At 36.7% G+C, this 20142-nt stretch overlaps 1 protein-coding gene and 1 long non-coding RNA gene across 2 annotated transcripts; one reads left to right on the top strand and one right to left on the bottom strand.

Annotated features, from left to right (window-relative positions):
- The first annotated feature begins 759 nt into the window (after positions 1-759).
- LOC141618380 (receptor-like protein EIX2) lies at positions 760-8720 on the top strand. The gene is made up of 2 exons (XM_074435481.1): positions 760-3773; positions 8695-8720. Exon 1 carries the CDS (start codon positions 808-810, stop codon positions 3685-3687), a length of 2880 nt encoding a protein of 959 aa, XP_074291582.1. The 5' UTR covers positions 760-807; the 3' UTR covers positions 3688-3773; positions 8695-8720.
- Positions 3855-10756, bottom strand: LOC141618381 (uncharacterized). Its single transcript, XR_012531377.1, has 3 exons — positions 9873-10756; positions 5319-5399; positions 3855-4067 (listed from the first exon to the last, which is right to left on the bottom strand). It is a non-coding gene; the product is annotated as an uncharacterized LOC141618381 (long non-coding RNA).
- Positions 10757-20142: the final 9386 nt, after the last annotated feature.

Raw genomic sequence — 20142 nt, 5'->3', positions numbered from 1 at the left:
ATCCATCATAATAATAATTTCCATGTTCATTTTTACATTATAGAATAATAGATTAATTAGTTAGTCTAGAAATGATATATTATTACGAGTATTCAACCTAAATAATATTTTAGTGTTTTAATAATAGAATATAAAAGCAGGTCGTGCGAAGCACGGGATTCTACCTAGTTAATGAATAAAGACCAAGAGTAGATATATACATGTACACAAATTCTTGTTTGTCACGGCACATATTCAAAAGTGACGGATATGTGCCGTCACAAACAAGAATTTGTGTACATCATGACGGGTTACCATTTGTGGCGGATATTTTGTGAGTTAAAATGGTAACAAAATGGGTTAGTGAAGAAAGAGGATCACATGAATAGTGTTGCAGAGAGAGAAAAAGTGGGTACTTTCCCACCATTGACCTGGAAAGTGGGTACATGTATGACTTGCTTTTCCGAGTCGTTGAGTGAACAACTTCCTGGATCGTCCATATCCACTGAAAAGAACTCCCTTTCATTGACCTGGAAAGTTACAAAATCATATACTTCGAAATTTGGGGATAGTACCGTTTACTGGCCCCCATCATTATGGACAAGTTGGTGCTAGTTGGGTCCGCCCTGGCACAAGTAGTCATAATCTCTGTATACATCACACTGAAAGACCAAGACTTCATCTACCACATTCATAGAATCACATACCAAGACTTCCCGCCACTTCAGAAGACCAAGCATTTAATGTGCACAAGAGTAGACCTCAATCAACACTTTATGATTACTCGGCTATATCTCAGGAAACTTTGATCACTTTAAACCACCAAAAATGAGACAGTATATTCATATGAATACCTGGTATCAGTTAATCATCGCTGTCCTAATACTGTCTTGCCACTTATCATGCCAGCCCGCCTTTGGGAACAGCGATCCCAGTAGTTTTAAGTGCTTTCCCGAAGAAAGGAAAGCCCTGCTGCAGTTCAAAGATGGCATCACGCAAGATTCTTGTGGGCATCTCGCTTCTTGGAAGGATGATACTGATTGCTGTCAGTGGCATGGAGTCCGTTGCAGTAACTATACAGGTTATGTTACTATGCTCCGCCTTCAAGGTTCTGGATATAGACATCGTTGTATACAAGGTAAAGTGAGTCCCTCCCTTCGCGAGTTAAAGCATTTGAGACATTTGGACCTCGGCTTCAATAATTTAATTCCGCCTATTCTTAGTTTCCTAGGTTCACTTACAAACCTAGAGTATCTTAATTTAGGATATGCATTTGATATTTTTTCTCAGGGGCAAAATTTGAACTGGCTTCCGCGTCTACGCTTGTTGAGGTACCTTGACTTGAGTGGTACTGATCTCAGTGCAACCGAAAACGCGTTTCACATTATAAGCAAGCTACCTTTCTTAGAAGTACTTCATATGGATGAGTGTCAACTTCCTGTAAACATTCCATCATCACTAGCACACATAAACTCCTCATCAAACCTTCGTGTTATTAGCCTTTCCCAAAATGGTTTTAATGACAGTTCAATATTTCAGTGGTTATTCAACTTGCCAGGAATTACTACTCAGCTTGTATATCTTGATCTTTCAGAGAACGAACTCAAAGGTCCCATTCCAAATGATTTCGGGAATCTACACCATCTTTCACATCTTGACCTTTCTTATAATCAACTTGAAGGTCCCTTTCCAATTATGTTTAATAACCTACATCATCTTTCGTATCTTGAGCTCTCTAATAATCATCTAAAAGGCCACATACCAATTGAGTTTCAAAATATGGACTCCCTTTCCTACCTGTCTCTTTCATTTAATAATTTTACCGATGAGCTAACAAATGTCATCCAAGCTTTATCTAGCTCTGAAAATGCAACACTTTCAACACTGGATTTGAGTCAGAATCACTTCTGGGGTACCATTCCTGACAGTATTAGCTCATTGACTATGCTGACAAAACTATACCTTGCTGGTAACCACCTAATTGGCAAGATTACTCCAGCAATAGGACAACTTGCTATGCTTGAGAAATTGGATATTTCTTCCAACTCTTTGGAAGATACTCTTACTCATGCTCACTTTTTAAACCTTGTAAGATTGCGCGTGTTACTTTTATCAGATAACCCAAGATTGGTGATAGACATTGATGCGAGTTGGGTTCCTCCGTTTCAGCTAGATATTATCAGTTTGAGATCCTGCAAGTTAGGCCCTTCTTTTCCGAATTGGCTTTATTTGCAAACCAATTTCTCATACCTTGATGTATCCAATGCTGAAATGTCAGGCATCATTCATGTTTCTTTCTGGAACTCGTTGCCATTCAAACTGCAGTACTTGAATATGTCTCATAACCAGTTTTCTGGGTTGATCCCTTTTTTCCCAAATATGGATTACTCGCCTGAAGTAGACTTGAGTTCAAATCTTTTCGAGGGTGCTATACCATCAGGGTTCACAAGTGCTTCCACATTATACCTTAATGACAACAGGTTCTCTGACTCTTCTATCTTTTGTCCGGAAACCCCAAGTATTTTATCGGAGGTTGACTTGTCGAACAACTTGTTGTTTGGAAAGCTTCCAGATTGTTGGATGAACTTTGATTTAATCCGTCTACACCTGGAAAACAACAGATTTTATGGAAGTATACCGAAATCCATTGGTACCTTGAAGAACCTTGAGTACTTACACCTATATAACAATAGCTTTTCAGGACCGATCCCGTCTTCATTGGAGAATTGCGCATCCCTTACTACTCTGAATCTAGGGTACAATTCATTTACTGGAAACATACCTCCGTGGATAGGTAATCTTGAAATGCTAGGCATTCTCATCCTAAGAAAAAACAATTTCCTTGGAGAGATACCTGCAAGTTTGTGCCAACTCTCAAATCTCCAAATATTAGACATTGCCATGAATCACATCTCAGGAGTGATTCCAAGATCCATAAGTAATCTGACGGCAATGACGAACAATACAAGTGTCGGGCTGTTTTTTGATCAAATTTCTTCTGGTCTTGATCGTGTAGCCATTCCAATGGGAATTGAAACTGCAATTGTTACATGGAAAAGGGAAGAACAGAAGTTCAGAGATTCATTGACATTTGTTAAGTCCATAGATTTTTCCTATAACGAGTTGAGTGGAGAAATCCCAGATGGAATTTATAATCTCACAGGACTGGTATCCCTAGACTTGTCAAACAACAATATGAGTGGAAGCATTTCGACAGAAATCGGTCAGCTGACAGCTTTAGAGCTTCTTGATTTATCACGCAACCATCTAACAGGAAACATTCCTGATAGTCTTGCTCAACTAAGCTCTATAGCAATCTTGGATTTATCAAACAACAATCTCTCGGGAAAAATCCCAATTGGCAATCAGTTGCAGACCTTAGATGCTTCATCATATACGGGAAACCCTGGACTTTGTGGTTTCCCACTTCTGAAGTGTCCTGGAGATCAAGCAGAACTCAATGCACCAACCGGAAATAACAGTACTACTGTCCAAGAAAAGCACGATGACTATAACTCGTTCCTCCTAGGGTTGTACATAAGTGTGGTGCTTGGATTTATCATAGGATTTTGGGGAGTTTGTGGGACTTTGGTTATTAAAAGATCTTGGAGACATGCTTGGTTCCGGCTCATTCAAGACATTCATGATAGGTGTTATGAGACCGCTCTAGGTATCATACCACAGGCTTGGAAGAAACCTCGACGCTGATAGATATTTTGCCATCATCAGTAGAGGGTTTTGTCATTAGTCATTATTATATACATGTGAGGTTAACTAAAATAAATCTGTATCAGGTAACACAAAATCTAATTGAAGACGACCCAATTACTTTTAATTTACACTTTGTCCAAAATTCATCATTGACTCTGTATCAGGTATATGTATACCCAATTACTTTTAAATCTGTATCAGGTATATGGCTACCTGTTGGATGTCGAGAATGTTACCTGGCGGGTGCCATTAGTCTCCACAAATAAAACATACACAGTACTCCGTGTTGCTCAGACCCTTCTGTTTTACTCCGTATTAAGTACACTGGGATACTGCATAGACACTTGACAAACACCCATGACAAGAAAAGTTCAATCCTGCTAGGCAGAGATGAAAAGTAAGCAGGGAAACTAATCAACAACGAAACAGTAATCACTTCAAGATGAGCTTTCGTCTTCACTAAAAATAATCTTATTTTACCATCTTACCATGTCAAATTGTCAATCTTAACATCATCAGCATACGGAATGACAAACTATGTATGCCATATTGGTCATCACTCACTGTGCATCAAATGGACCATGTTCTACAATAGCTACTCAGGATTATCCAGACATAATTAAAAAAAGGTAGGTGAACCGGCATACTGGCGATTCAATGGTACTATCAGTGTATACACGACCCTTTAGATCAATATGAATGTTAGGTTACAATAATACAGTAGACTGATGATGTAACTTGATTCGTTTATTCGCCTATGTGAGCGTCATTTTTGGCAGTCATATATAGTAGAACAACAAATTATTCAATTTGGCCTACAGCCTACGTTCCTCAAACTCGTTAAAAAGTATCTGACACGTGTACATTTCTGAGTACTGGACTTGGCTATATTATGAAAAAATCTTAATTATTTGGCTAATAATGATGTTTTCATGTATCATATTAATGTCGAGTGTAAGTACGCGAAGTAACATAGCTGACAACAATAATTTGTTTTCATGACATACACTGAAGTTATCTAATAAATTTGCTGTTTTCAGCAATCACGAAACAAATCACCATAAATTAGAACAACATTTACAGCATAGAAATTGAAAATCATCGGATGAAATTAATTGAATTAAGTGATGCTATGAGATGTGATGCTATGAGATATGAGATCATTATGTAAATATTTACCTGATTTTGGAAATCCGGACCATCGGGCGGCAAATCCGACCTGAGTCCAGCTGGTCCTTCCATCCTCTGTTCCATTCAGTTGAAATTTCTATAACAATTTGCCAAAAAAATGAGATAGCTAGCCATTTCTCCTGCACTCTTTTTTTAGTAATTTTGATTGTAAGTTTTATATGCTAATGCTATCACGAAATATTCGATTAGTTTTCTTTAATAGGTTTACGCGAAGAAGAGGTATGGTGTAAGTTAAATGGTGTCGGATAGTTCCCTTTATCATACTGCCTATTTTAATCCTCATATTGAAGAGAAAGAGGCCTTGTGAAATTAAATAGTTTCAATCATCGTTGTCCATTCATTTTACAGCATACATCCAATTATTTCCTGGATTGGTGTTGGTTAATTCAGTGCAATATGCCAGTAACTTAAAAGAACAATATACATGTACGACTTACTTTTCCGAGTCGTTGAAAGAACAACTTCCTGGATCGTCTATATCCACTGAAATAGCTCCCTCTCATAATGCATCCATTGACCTGGAATATTACAAGATCATAGACTTGTTAGTCATTACTAGAATACAACTTGCTTTGACAGACGTCAACTAGTAGGTTGAAAAGTCATGGTTCATAACATGATGTTTACAACGCGTTTAAAAGTCTAGTCTTTAACAAATTAAGGAAATTAGAATCAATATTTTCACATGAATTCTTCTATTACTTTAAACCACTAAAAATGATTCAATATTTTCACATAAATACCTGGTATCCGTTGATCGCCACTGTCCTACCATGGCTAATACTATCTTGCCACGTGTGCCACCCTGCCCTCGTGAATAAGGAAATCAGTAGCTTCAAGTGCTTTGAAGAAGAGAGGAAAGCCCTGCTCCAGTTCAAAAATGGCATCACACTAGATCATTGTGGACTGATTGATTCTTGGAGGGACGACAGGGATTGCTGTCAGTGGCATGGAGTCCATTGCAGTAACTATACAGGTCATGTTACTATGCTCCGTCTTCAAGGTTCTGACTTTAGTAATCGTTGTATACAAGGTAAAGTGAGTCCCTCCCTTAGCGAATTAAAGCATTTGAGACATTTGGACCTCGGCTTCAATGGTTTTACTCCGCCTATTCTTAGTTTCCTAGGTTCACTTACAAACCTAGAGTATCTTAATTTAGGATATGCATTTGATATTTCTTCTCAGGGGCAAAATTTGAAATGGCTTTCGCGTCTAAGCTTGTTGAGGTACCTTGACTTGAGTGATACTGATCTCAGTGCAACCGAAAACGCGTTTCACATTATAAGCAAGCTACCTTTCTTAGAAGTACTTCATATGGATAGGTGTCGACTTCCTGTAAACATTCCATCATCACTTGCACACATAAACTCCTCATCAAACCTTCGTGTTATTAGCCTTTTTGAAAACGGTTTTAATGACAGTTCAATATTTCAGTGGTTGGTCAACCTCCCAGGAATAACTACTCAGCTTGTATATCTTGATCTTTCATGGAACTCACTGAAAGGTCCTATTCCAAAAGATATCCACAATCTACACCATCTATCACATCTTGACCTCTCTTATAATCAACTAGAAGGTCCCATTCCGAATGATTTCTCGAAACTACACCATCTTTCTTATCTTGACCTTTCTCATAATCAACTAAAAGGTCCTGTTCCTAATGAATTCGGGAACCTACATCATCTTTCACATCTCGACCTCTCTAATAATAATCTAGAAGGCCACATACCAATTGAGTTCCAACATATGGACTCCCTTTCATACCTTTCTCTTTCCAATAATAATCTTCAAGGGAGCTTTAAAATCTTTAGTAGGTTATGCAACTTCCAACAACTCGACTTCAGTGCTAATAACTTTACCGATGAGATAACAAACGTCATCCAAGCTTTATCTAGCTGTGAAAACGTGACTCTTTTGAAACTAGATTTGAGTCAGAATCACTTCTGGGGTGCCATTCCTAACAGTATCAGCTCATTGACTATGCTAACGGAACTACACCTTAGCGGTAACCAGCTAATCGGCAAGATTAGTAAAGATATAAGACAACTTACTATGCTTGAGAAATTGGATATTTCTTCCAACTCTTTGGAAGATACTCTTACTCATGCTCACTTTTTAAACCTCTCAAGATTGCGCGAGTTATATTTATCAGATAACCCAAGATTGGTGATAGATATTGATGCGAGTTGGGTTCCTCCATTTCAGCTAGATATCATCGATTTGAGATCATGCAAGTTAGGCCCTTATTTTCCGAATTGGCTTTATATGCAGACCAATTTCTCATACCTTGATGTATCCAATGCTGAAATGTCACAAACCATTCATGTCTCATTCTGGAACTCATTGCCATACAACAAACTGGATTACTTGAATATGTCTTGTAATCAGTTTTATGGGTCGATCCATTTTTTTCCAAATACTACTACATACGTCTTGCCAGACGTAGACTTGAGTTCAAATCTTTTTGAGGGTGCTATACCATCAGGGTTCTCAAGTGCTCTCACATTATACCTTAACGACAACAGGTTCTCTGACTCCTCTTATATCTTTTGTCCGGAAACCACAACTTTAATAGAGGTTGACCTGTCAAACAACTTGTTGTCTGGAAAGCTTTCAGACTGTTGGATGAACTTTGATCAACTACTCAGTCTACACCTGGAAAACAACAGATTTTCAGGTAGTGTACCGAAATCCATTGGTACCTTGATGAACCTTCAGTACTTACACCTGCATAATAATAGCTTTTCCGGACCAATCCCGGCTTCATTGGAGAATTGCACATCCCTTGTTATTCTGAATCTAGGGTTTAATTCATTTACTGGAAACATACCACAGTGGATAGGTAATGTTCAGTTTCTAGGCGCTCTCATCCTACGAAGAAACAACTTTCTTGGAGAGATACCTGCAACCTTGTGCCAACTCTCAAATCTTCAAATATTAGACTTTGCTATGAATCACATCTCAGGAGTGATTCCAAGATGCATAAATAATGTAACGGCAATGGCGGTCAATGAAAGTATGGGTCTGGTACAAGTTCGAGTTTCTACTGGTCTTGGTAGTGTAACCATTACTGGAAAAGATGAAACTGCAACTGTTACATGGAAAAGGGAAGAACAGAAATTCAAAGATTCAGTGAGATTTGTTAAATCCATAGATTTTTTCCTTTAATGAGTTTCTACTGGTCTTGGTATCCCTAGACTTGTCAAACAACAATATGAGTGGACACATTTCATCGAAAATTGGTCAGCTGACAGCTTTAGAGCTTCTTGATTTATCAGACAACCATCTAACAGGAACAATTCCTGATAGCCTAGCTCAACTAAGCACTATAGCAATCTTGGGTTTATCGAACAACAATCTCTCGGGAAAAATCCCAACTGGCAATCAGTTGCAGACCTTAGATGCTTCATCATATACGGGAAACCCAGGACTTTGTGGTTTCCCACTTCTGAAGTGTCCTGGAGATCAAGCAGAATTCAATGCACCAAACGGAAATAACAGTTCTACTGTCCAAGAAAAGCATAAGGACTATGACTTGTTCCTCCTGGGGTTGTACATAAGTGTGGTGCTTGGATTTATCATAGGATTTTGGGGAGTTTGTGGGACTTTGGTTATCAAAAGATCTTGGAGACATGCTTGGTTCCGGCTCATTCAAGACATTCATGATAGGTTTTATGAGACCGCTCTAGGTATCATACCCCAGGCTTGGAAGAAACCTCGACGCTGATAGGAATTTTGCCATCATCAGTAGAGGGTTTTGTCATTAGTCATTATTATATACATGTGAGGTTAACTAAAATAAATGTGTATCAGGTATATTGCTACCCAATTACTTTTAATTTTCACTTTGTCCAAAATTGATCATTGACTCTGTATCAGGTATATGTATACCCAATTACTTTTAAATCTGTATCAGGTATATTGCTACCTGTTGCATGTCCAGAATGTTACCTGGTGGGTGCCATTAGTCTCCACAAATAAAACATACAGAGTACTCCGTGTTGCTCGATCAGACCCTTCTGTTTTACTCCGTATTAAGTACACTGGGATACTGCATAAACACTTCACAAACACCCATGGCAGGCAAAATCCAGTCCTGCTAGGTAGAGCTACAGAGTAACCAGGGAAACTGTCAGCTACAAAACAGTAATCACTTCAAGATGAGCTCTCGTCTTCACTAAAACTAATCTTAATATACCGTCTCACAATGTCAATCCAAACTTGATCAGATACAAAATAACAAACTATGTGTGCCACATTGGTCATCACTCGCTGTGTATTTATGTACCATGCTTTACCATAGCTACTCAGGATTATCCAGACATAAATAAAAAAGGCAGGTGGACTGGCATACCGGCGATTCAATGTTATTATCAGCATATACACGACCAGGCCTTTGGATCAATATGAATGTTAGTTTAGAATAATACAATAGACTGATGTAACTTGATTCATCCTTAACCTATGTGAGCTTAATTTTTGGCACACATAGAGTAGAGAAATAAATTAGGTAAAGTGGCCTACAAGTGAGGCAAACCTATAAATAAATTTCAGGTAGAGAATTTTCCTCATGTTGTTTTATTATGTTAAGGCGTCATATTTAAGAATTTTTGGGCAGCAAAAATCGATAATCTTAACCACTTTTCGAAAGTTTAGGGTAGCGAGTGCTGCCCCTTACTACTAGCTACGTTCCCCCCTGCCTACAACCTACGTTCCTGAAACTCATTCAGAAATATTTGACACGTATACACTCCCGAGTACTAGACTCGACTATATTATGAGAAAAAAGTGTCGAGTACGGGGCGAAGTAACAGCGTACAACAATAATTTATTTTCAGTACAGACACCTCAAAAAACCACCATTTTTCAATTAAACAAAATATCATAAACCGCAACAACATTAACAACATAGAAATTCAAAATATTTGGATGTACTTAATTGAATTAGTGATATTTATTTTTAGATATGAGATCATTATGTAAGTATTTACCTCATTCCGGAAATCCAGACCAATGGCGACAAATCCGACCCGAGTCCTGTAGGTCCTCCCTATTGTTCGGAAACAACTTAAAAGAAGGCCCGGTTTTGTAGGTAATTTACTAATTTCACCTTTCAATCCATTAGCTTCCATTTGAGCATAAAGATCAATTGTTTCCCAACCTTAACACTGCAGCATGAATCTGCAAACCAACCCACAAATTCTCGGAAGCAGAACACGCTTTCAAAACACACGGGTACGTGTAATGATCAGGTCTAGCATAACAACCAAACATGCCTTTAAAAACCCATAAAGCATCTTGGTAATGCTTGTGGGTGACATAGCTCCTGATCATAACATTGAAAAAGAACACATTTCAGTGCGGACTTTCGTCGAACAGTTGATGGGCAATACTCAATTCACCACAACCGGCGTGTGCCCTGATTAACTTAAGCCCAATTGATAAATTTTTGCGATAATATAGATCATTGATGATATGGGCATGGAGTTTTCTAAAGGTTTTAGCACCTTTGTATGAGTTTTAAAGTTTGTTACAGGAATCTTCAGTTAGAATTACATTTTGGCGGGAAAGTTGAGGGGTTCGTTGAATACGTTGATTAGTAGGTAGGTGAGAAGTTGCGGAAAGGCCAGATACATAGTATGATTATTAATTTATTTTGTCGTATGAATAAGGTTAGTAGTTGTATTCATAGTATGATTTGTAATTTATTTAGTCTACTAATCAATCTGTTGTTAAAACCGCTAATTTATGGATCTAATATATATATATTTTTTTTATCAGGAGTATCCTCTATCGATAGTCGGGACAATCTCTTTCGAGGTACTGAAGATAATTTAATGGGTTGACTCCTCCCAAATTTGGCTTTTTCATTCGCAAGAATTATGAATCAAACTCATGTTTAAGAGATAAGAGTTATTACCAGTCAGACCAACCAACTTTGTTATTTATGTATCTAATATATCACATACAAAATGCAACATGGTTTTTTCATTTAACTCTAGCAAGGTATAGGTTTAGAGAGAATAATTATATTGTTACTTATAATATTTTGATGGTAATAAGAAAGTAATATTACTACTAGGATTAGGATACTTAGATATTTAACAATTTTGTGTCTCCTACTTTAACCAAAGGTAGGAGTTTAACGTACTATATATAAATCACGAATCTCTGTATTTTTAACATTATTATCATACAATAATCAATGATACAATTATCATCTCTCTTATATTTTTTCGACGTAGTAGCCAAGCCGGAGAGGACAGTTATCTTTTGTTTAGTAAGTTCTCTTGTTGTCTATAATTTCCATCAATATGTCAGGGGATGGCAATGGAGATAAGAAAAAGATTCCGATTGAGGAAGTCTTTGAGCAACTGAAATGTACGCGAGAGGGTCTAACCTCCGATGAGGCAGCCCACCGACTAGAATTATTTGGACCCAATAAATTAGAAGCGGAAAAGGAAAACATATTTCTGAAAATTTTGTGTTTTATATGGTATAACCCATTGTCATGGATCATTCCGATAATTGCAATTGCTCTTGTAAATAATGGAGGCGGAAATCCCCGAGACTGGTATGACTTTGTTGTTTTGATCGCTTGCTTGGCTGTTAGTATTAACTATACAACCAATTATACTGAAAACAGGCCTATTGTTGGTCCCAAGTGTAAGTTGCTGAGGGATAATCAATGGAAAGAGTCGGAACCTGGCGTTTTGGTACCGGGAGACATTATCAACATTAAATCTGGAGATATAGTCCCTGCTGATGCACTTCTTTTTGAAGGCGATCCTATAGTGGTCGACGAATCTCTCCTGACCGGAGACTGTCTCCCTCTGACAATGGGTCCTGGAGACGGAGTTTACTCTGGTTCAACGTGCAAAAGAGGTGATATTGAAGCTATTGTTACAGCTACTGGTGTCAACACCTTCTTCGGAACTGGAGCTCATCACCTTGTTGATAGCACAAACAATGTTGGTCGCTTCCACGAGGTCGTTACAGACATTCGTAACTTCTGTATTTTCAGCATTGCATGCGGTATGATGTTATGGGTGTGGAAATTCTGGTGATGTACCCAATTCGGTACCGTCCATACAAGAATGGAATCAACAATCTAATGCTAAATTTAATGTTGAACTTTTTTTTTGAGCGAATACGATTACGAGCTAGGCACTTAATTAGTACTGAGTAATATTTAGAGGTGACGTCGCGCAAAACAAACACGTCATTTAAGATTGATTCGGGTTGGGTTAATTTTGTTCGGGTATTTTTGAATCTATTTAGCAGGTCCGATCATATTTCATGATGAATAGTTAAAAAGAGATTCATTAGTAGAAGTATGTACTCCAAATAGTGTTTTGCAAGTATTTGTCAATTGATCCTTGCTTTTATAGGATAATTTTTACAAAATTTCGTGTCAATACTTGTCATTTCAGATTGGATTTTTGTAAACAGGTCATATTTGGGTTTTGCAGGTTGATAATTGAACATATATTTGTAGTTTTCTCATGACAAAACTTGTTAGAATATGCCGGGGATCTTATAAGTCTCTTTTCAAACGACAATCGCATGGTCACTTCGAATTTGGATTCAAATCCTGGGCTAGGGTTATCTGTTTGACTTTATTTGTTTGGGTGTAAACCCACATCTGTATCGAGAGTACGACTATTTGCTTCGGATGTTACTTGTATAAGATGAGAAATGTTGTGTATGTATTGAATGATCAATTACAGTAGAATGCTATCCTATTTATACAAGGGGATGGACTCTTGTGCAAGAAAGATAATCCTAATATTTACAAGATAATTATGTGCTTAATTTAAGTAAGTATAATGCTAGGAAATACATTGCATATTATTTGATGATATGGGAGATACTTTGCTTGATTGAGGAGATATGGATGATATACTGTTAATAACTTGATTAGAACGGAGAGAGTAACTCTTTGCGGGGAATTTTATAGGTATTGTTTTTAGGATGGCGATAGAGCATCAGCGGGTTGTACCGAATTTGAGTGCCACCCTAATTAAAATAATTGTTAAAATTAAAAGTATAAATTCCTTATTTTGTTTAGAGCCAAAATTAAAAAGGTTAAAGATGTAATTCGACATTGAATTCTCTATGAATATTGAAGATAAATTGTATCAATGACAAGGAACGAATGCATCAGTTTGCAAAATTTGTTCTATTGACCTAATACGATCTCTACATCTTCTTCTCCATATGCATCTGATTTTAATGAACTTTGGTGCCTTACATCTAATTAGAATATGTGTTCTTAGTTTGCCAATTACCATCTGTGTTGCGTCTTGCCCTGGATTGTTATTTGAGTTGAATGATTTTCAAGTAATCTCCGTCTTTAATAATTGATGAATGAAAATAGGTCAATGAATTGAAATCTCACTTCTATCCCATAGTTCTTGGCTACTATGCGCAAAAGAAAATCATTGTAGGAATTTATATAAAATTTAATTAATATCATAATCATTCAATTCAATTTACAATTCAGGGGAAAACTAATGATTTCTATTATCATATACTTCACTAATTAATTAGAAGGCACAATTTCCTATAATCTTATCTATATTAATACAAAAGACAATACTCAATCCTCAGCGCGCCACGTCATTAATGCAGACTTTTTTTTTTTGGAAATTCATGTTATGGTGGGACCCGTGAGTGTGCAAGGTATTTATTTCTTCATATTTCCGTCTTTTCAAACATGCGATAAATTCCGTCTTACAACAAGTTCTATGAAATAATATTCTGAAAAAATTTTATGAATTAATATTATGAAATAATTTTATACATCCGTGTAAATAAAATTAATAACATATACGCAAAATGAATTACAAATGCGAGTAAATGAAATTGAATTACATAATTTTTAAAACAAAATTACATAATAATAAAATTACATAATTTCAAGAAGGAATTACATTTATATACGGGATCGAACATAAAACGCAAATGAATTACATACATAATTTTTTAAAACCACATGGTACAATAATTTTTGTTTAAAAAATAAATCTTGACGGAGTATTTACTTGGAGTATAAAATATTCATGTATTTTGGTTAATATTATTGTACCATGCAGCAACAACATCACAACATAATTTTTTAAAACTACATGGTACAAAAATTTTTGTTTAAAAAATCAATTATGACGGAGTATTTACTTGGAATATAAAACTCGGCAACTTAACTATCAGCCGCGCACACCGAAAATGGTAGGTGACAATGATAGGCAACCGAGTTAATTTAGTCTTCAACTAGAATTTAAAGCAAATTTTAATTTTTTTTTTACTGTAAAAAAATAAATAAATTTTAATTTAATTTACAAGTGATTAAAAAAATTTTAATAAAAATTTTTTAAAAATTTTTATAATAAATAATTCGCAATTGTTGTAATAAATATTTTTTTAATAATAACAACACGATAAGTTAAGGGCAGTCTTTATCTCAAGTCAACATCTATCTTTCAAGACCAGTGTTTAGTCATGGTCAGCTTTATGTCGCACTTTTCAGGGTCACCCGAAAAGAAGGATTGAAAATTCTAATTTGTGACTCAGATATGCGTACTTCTACTACGACTACTAATGTAGCATATCATGAAATTTTTCAATTTTTAGAATAACTTGCATATTTTAAAGTTGATTATTAGATTATATTTCTTTTATCCGGATGTAAAGTTCTTTATGTATGCAATTTTTATTTACAAGAGTAGATTACGTTATTTCCTTATAAACCAGTGTATGTAAACACGTGTTTGTAACAAATTTAAACATAAATTATGTAGATCGTAGATTTAGACCAACTAGATAAGTACAATAGAAATGCAAAAATAAATATACAACCAAAAACATTAATATGGCCCAAATACATACCCGTGCAATTTTGCACGGGTTTAAAACTAGTACCCTTTATTAGTTTATCATTTTGAGATTTAAAACATAAGAAAATAAATTAAAAAATTAAGAAAATTACATTTATAACCCTGGTGGCACTAAATTTCAGCGCCACCGGATGATGGTATCTCATTTTCCTTGTTTTTATAGTTTGTGAACAAATTGTAAAAAATTAAATCAAAAACGCATCTTCAGAAAGAAAGAAAGAAAAAAAGATGCTATAGGTACTAACAGTAGTAATGGTAGTTAAAATCTAATTACATTGGGTAAAAAAAGGACAAATTTTGAAGATATCATGTACACAAAACTTAAAAACATTTTTACAATGACCATGCCGAAATTTCAGGGTACCAACTACCAATCACTCTTAATTTCGATCACTAGATTATATTTATCTTTAACACAAAGTCAAGAAAATTAGCATAACCCTCTGTATAAATAGGTATTGCTGCATAGGTATGAGTTTGATATGAGTCACATAGCTGTTTATACCCTTGAACAATCCTTACTAAATTTGAACTTTTAAACTGTTCTACGTTATTTTCTATCAATCATTCTTCTCTTACTCAAGATTCATCCTTGTCATTATCTCAGTTGACGTGGACATTTGTAGTTGGATAATGAATGATTATTTTCAAGATCGCCGTCCCTTCGGCAAGTTGGCATGAATTGGAACACCCACCCACCCAGATTGATTCGGGTTAGGGGCCAAGCCCAACTCCGCCACCGGATGGACGAAGCCCAACACTAACATCTCTAACAATATAGCATTTCACATTCTCACCTAACTAAAACCGCCAAACAGTGACATGACTTGAAAATACGACACGAAATTAACGGATTTAGTTTGAGTACTAATAACCCATTTATGTAAGTGAGACATGGACACGGCACGAGATTTAATATTTGCGGGTTTAATTTTTGTAAGCAGTTACTCGACATGAATGACCTATTCATTAAACTAATCCTATTTCTTCTTGATCCTCAATCACATAAATATATACTTACTGACATGACATGAAAACACAAATAGAACTATTCCCTTACACATTCACCATACATTGCATACCAACCAAACATTTCATTTCATACAACAAATAATCAATGGAAGCAATAGTAATAATCTACCCTGCACCAGGTTTCAGCCATTTGATCCCAGTTGTTGAATTTGCAAAACTACTCTTACACCATTCTCATAACTCCCAAATCTCCATTACTTTCCTCCTTTCTTGGTCCCCTACCATTAACACTCCCCTTTTCACCTCCTTCATCGCCTCCGTTTCGTCCTCTTTCCCCTCCATTTCCTTCCATACACCCCCTTACATACCCCTCTCAAAACCCACTTCCGAGTACCCCAACCCGGAAGCCATCCTCTTTGAAAACCTTCGTAACAACAAGTGTCAATACCAACATCCTAGATATTTTGAACTCCATTGCAGTTACTTCCTCTGTTTCCGCTTTTGTCGTTGACTTTTTTTGTTACTCGTCTCTTGATGTATCTCGTTCGCTTCACATTCCGTCTTACTTTTTCTTTACTTCTGGTGCTTATGTGCTTTCGCATTACCTATGGACGAGTCTAGTGATCAATTTGTTGGGTCGGAAGAGGTGGAGAGGCGAATCAAAAAACTATTGGACTCCGAAGAGGTGAATGCTGTGAGGAAATGTGTGTGGGACTTGAAAGACAAGGTGAAGGATGCACTTAGCGAGCGTGGATCGTCTACAGTGTCATTGGCTAAGTTGGTCGAGTCTTGGAAACGAGAGTGAGTTTGTGTCATGTGTGTGATTTGGGTGTTATAAGAGTTACTCTGTATTAATTAACAGAACAATGTAATATGCATGTATGACTTACTTTTCCGAGTCGTTGAGGGAACAACTTCCTGGACCGTCTATATCCACTGAAAGAGCTCCCTCTCATAATGCATCCATTGACCTGGAAAGTTACAAAATCATAGACTTGTTAGTCATTACTAGAATTGCATCCAAAAGACAAAGACTTCCCGGCACTAGAAGACAAAGACTTGGGATTACGAAAGACAAATTTGGGGGTAGCAACGTTTACCCGTCCTCATCATTATGGACTTGGGATTACGAATACGAGCTGGGTCAAAATCTCTATAAATATCACACTGAAAGACAAAGACTTCCCGGCACTAGAAGGCATGACCAGTAATTAACAGAACGATGTAATATGCTTGGAAATTCCTAGATGATATTAATCGATAATGACCACTGAAAACAGCTCGTCCTGATAATGCATCCATTGACTTATGACTTCCAAAGTTACAACACCAAGACTAATGACGAATGACTTGCAAAGCCTCCATTTTACAACGCGTTTAACAATCTAAATCGCAACTTATCCCCCTATATCTTTAATTCTCAACAATTAGCAATATCTCAGGAAACTTAATATACCTGTCATCACTTGATCACTTGATCAACCAAAAAGACCCAACATTTTCACATGAATACCTGCCATCACTTGATCACCACTGTACTAACATGGCTAATACTGGCTTGCCAATTATACCAACCTGCCCTTGGGAATAGCGATAACAGTAGTGTCAAGTGCTTTGAGGAAGAGAGGAAAGCCCTTCTGCAGTTCAAAGATGGCATCAATAAAGATTCTTGTGGGCTGCTCACTTCTTGGAGGGGCGATAGCAATTGCTGTAAGTGGCATGGAGTCCATTGCAGTAACTATACAGGTCATGTTACTATGCTCCGCCTTCAAAGTTCTTATTATAGTAATTGTATAGAAGGTATATTGAGTCCTTCCCTTCGCAAGTTAAAGCATCTGAGACATTTGGACCTAGACTTCAATTATTTTCATCCGCCTATTCCTAGTTTCCTAGGTTCCTTGACAAACTTAGAGTATCTTAGTTTAAGATATGCCTTCAATTACTCGGGGAAAAATTTGAAGTGGCTTTCACATCTAAGCTTGTTGAGGTACCTTGATTTGAGTGGTACTGATCTTAGTGAAATCGAAAATGCTATTCACATTATAAGCGAACTACCTTTCTTAGAAGTTCTCCATATGGATGGTTGTCAATTTCCAGTAAACATTCCATCATCACTTCCACACATAAACACCTCATCAAACCTTCGTGTTATTAGCCTTTCTGGAAACAATTTCAATAACAGTTCAATATTTCAGTTGTTGTTCAACTTGCCAGGAATTACTACTCAGCTTCTATATCTTGATCTTTCAGAGAACAAACTCAAAGGTCCCATTCCAAAAGATATCCACAATCTACACCATCTTTCTTATCTTGGCCTATCTGATAATCACCTAGAAGGTCCTGTTCCTAATGAATTTGGGAACCTACACCATCTATCACACCTTGACCTTTCTAGTAATTCACTAGAAGGTCCCGTTCCGAATGATTTCTCGAACCTACACCATCTTTCTTATCTTGACCTTTCTTATAATCAACTAAAAGGTTCCGTTACATATGAATTCGGGAACCTACACCATCTTTCACATCTTGACCTTTCTAACAATAATCTAGAAGGCCACATACCGATTGAGTTTGAAAGTATGGACTCCCTTTCATACCTTTCTCTTTCCAATAATAACTTCACCGATGAGATAACAAATGCCATTCGAGCTTTATCTAGCTGTGAATACTCAACACTTTTCACACTAGATTTGAGTCAGAATCACTTCTATGGTACCATTCCTGACAATATCAGCTCATTGACGATGCTGAGGGAACTATACCTTGGCCGTAACCAGATCAGCAAGATTAGTAAAGGTATAGGACAACTTACAAGGCTTGAGAAATTGGATATTTCTTCCAACTCTTTGGAAGATACTCTTACCCATACTCACTTTTTAAACCTTTCAAGATTGCGAGAATTGGATTTATCAGATAACCCAAGATTGGTGATAGACATTGATGCGAGTTGGGTTCCTCCATTTCAGCTAGATATCATTGATTTGAGATCCTGCAAGTTAGGCCCTTCTTTTCCGAATTGGCTTTCTATGCAAAGCAATTTCTCATACCTTGATGTATCCAATGCTGAAATGTCAGGCATCATTCATGTTTCTTTCTGGAACTCATTGCCATTCAAACTGTGGTACTTGAATATGTCTCATAACCAGTTTTCTGGGTTGATTTCGCCTTTGGCAAATAAAAATCACTCTTCACCGACAGTAGACTTGAGTTCAAATTTATTTGAGGGTGCTATACCGTCAGGGTTCACAAGAGCTTCTGCATTATACCTTAATGACAACAGGTTCTCTGACTCCTCCTGTTTCTTTTGTCCGGAAACCCCAAGTATTTTATCAGAGGTTGACTTGTCGAACAACTTGTTGTCTGGAAAGCTTCCAGATTGTTGGATGAACTTTGATTTAACCTTTATACACCTGGAAAATAACAGATTTTATGGAAATATACCGAAATCCATTGGTACCTTGAAGAACCTTCAGTACTTACACCTAGATAATAATAGCTTCTCCGGACCGATTCCGGCTTCATTGGAGAATTGCAAATCCCTTGTTATTCTGAGTCTAGGGTACAATTCATTTACTGGAAACATACCACAGTGGATAGGTAATGTTCAATTTCTAGGTGCTCTCATCCTACGGAGAAACAATTTTGTTGGAGAGATACCTGCAAGCTTGTGCCGACTCTCAAATCTTCAAATATTAGACTTTGCTATGAATCATATCTCAGGAGTGATTCCAAAATGTATAAGTAATTTAACGTCAATGACGACAAATACAAGTAAAGGGCTATTATTTGCTCAATATTCTACTGCTCTTGTGGGAGTGAATATAAATGCCGAAGATGAAACTGCAATTGTTACATGGAAAAGGGAAGAACAAAAGTTCAAAGATTCAATGACATTATTCGCAGCTGCATTGAGTTTAGTTAAATCCATCGATTTTTCCTTTAATACGTTGAGTGGGGTGAACCGGCATACTGGCGATTCAATGGTACTATCAATGTATACACGACCCTTTAGAGCAATATGAATGTTAGGTTACAATAATACTGTAGACTGATGTAACTTGATTCGTTTATTCGCCTATGTGAGCGTCATTTTTGGCAGTCATATATAGTAGAACAACAAATTATTCAATTTGGCCTACAGCCTACGTTCCTCAAACTCGTTCAAAGTATCTGACACGTGTACATTTCCGAGTACTGGACTTGGCTATATTATTAAAAAATCTTAATTATTTGGCTAATAATGATGTTTTCATGTATCATATTAATGTCGAGTGTAAGTACGTGAAGTAACATAGCCGACAACAATAATTTGTTTTCATGACATACACTCAAGTTATCCAATAATTTTGCTGTTTCCAACAATCACGAAACAAATCACCATAAATTAGAACAG

Source organism: Silene latifolia, chromosome X, assembly GCF_048544455.1.
Source record: "Silene latifolia isolate original U9 population chromosome X, ASM4854445v1, whole genome shotgun sequence".
Classification (NCBI taxonomy): Eukaryota; Viridiplantae; Streptophyta; class Magnoliopsida; order Caryophyllales; family Caryophyllaceae; genus Silene; species Silene latifolia.
The sequence above is the reverse complement of the archived record's forward strand: the minus strand, read 5'-3'. Positions and strand labels throughout refer to the sequence as shown.

Bases quoted from the DNA above. Each gene is read 5' to 3' on its own strand.
- LOC141618380 (XM_074435481.1), top strand. From the start codon at position 808: ATGAGACAGTATATTCATATGAATACCTGGTATCAGTTAATCATCGCT.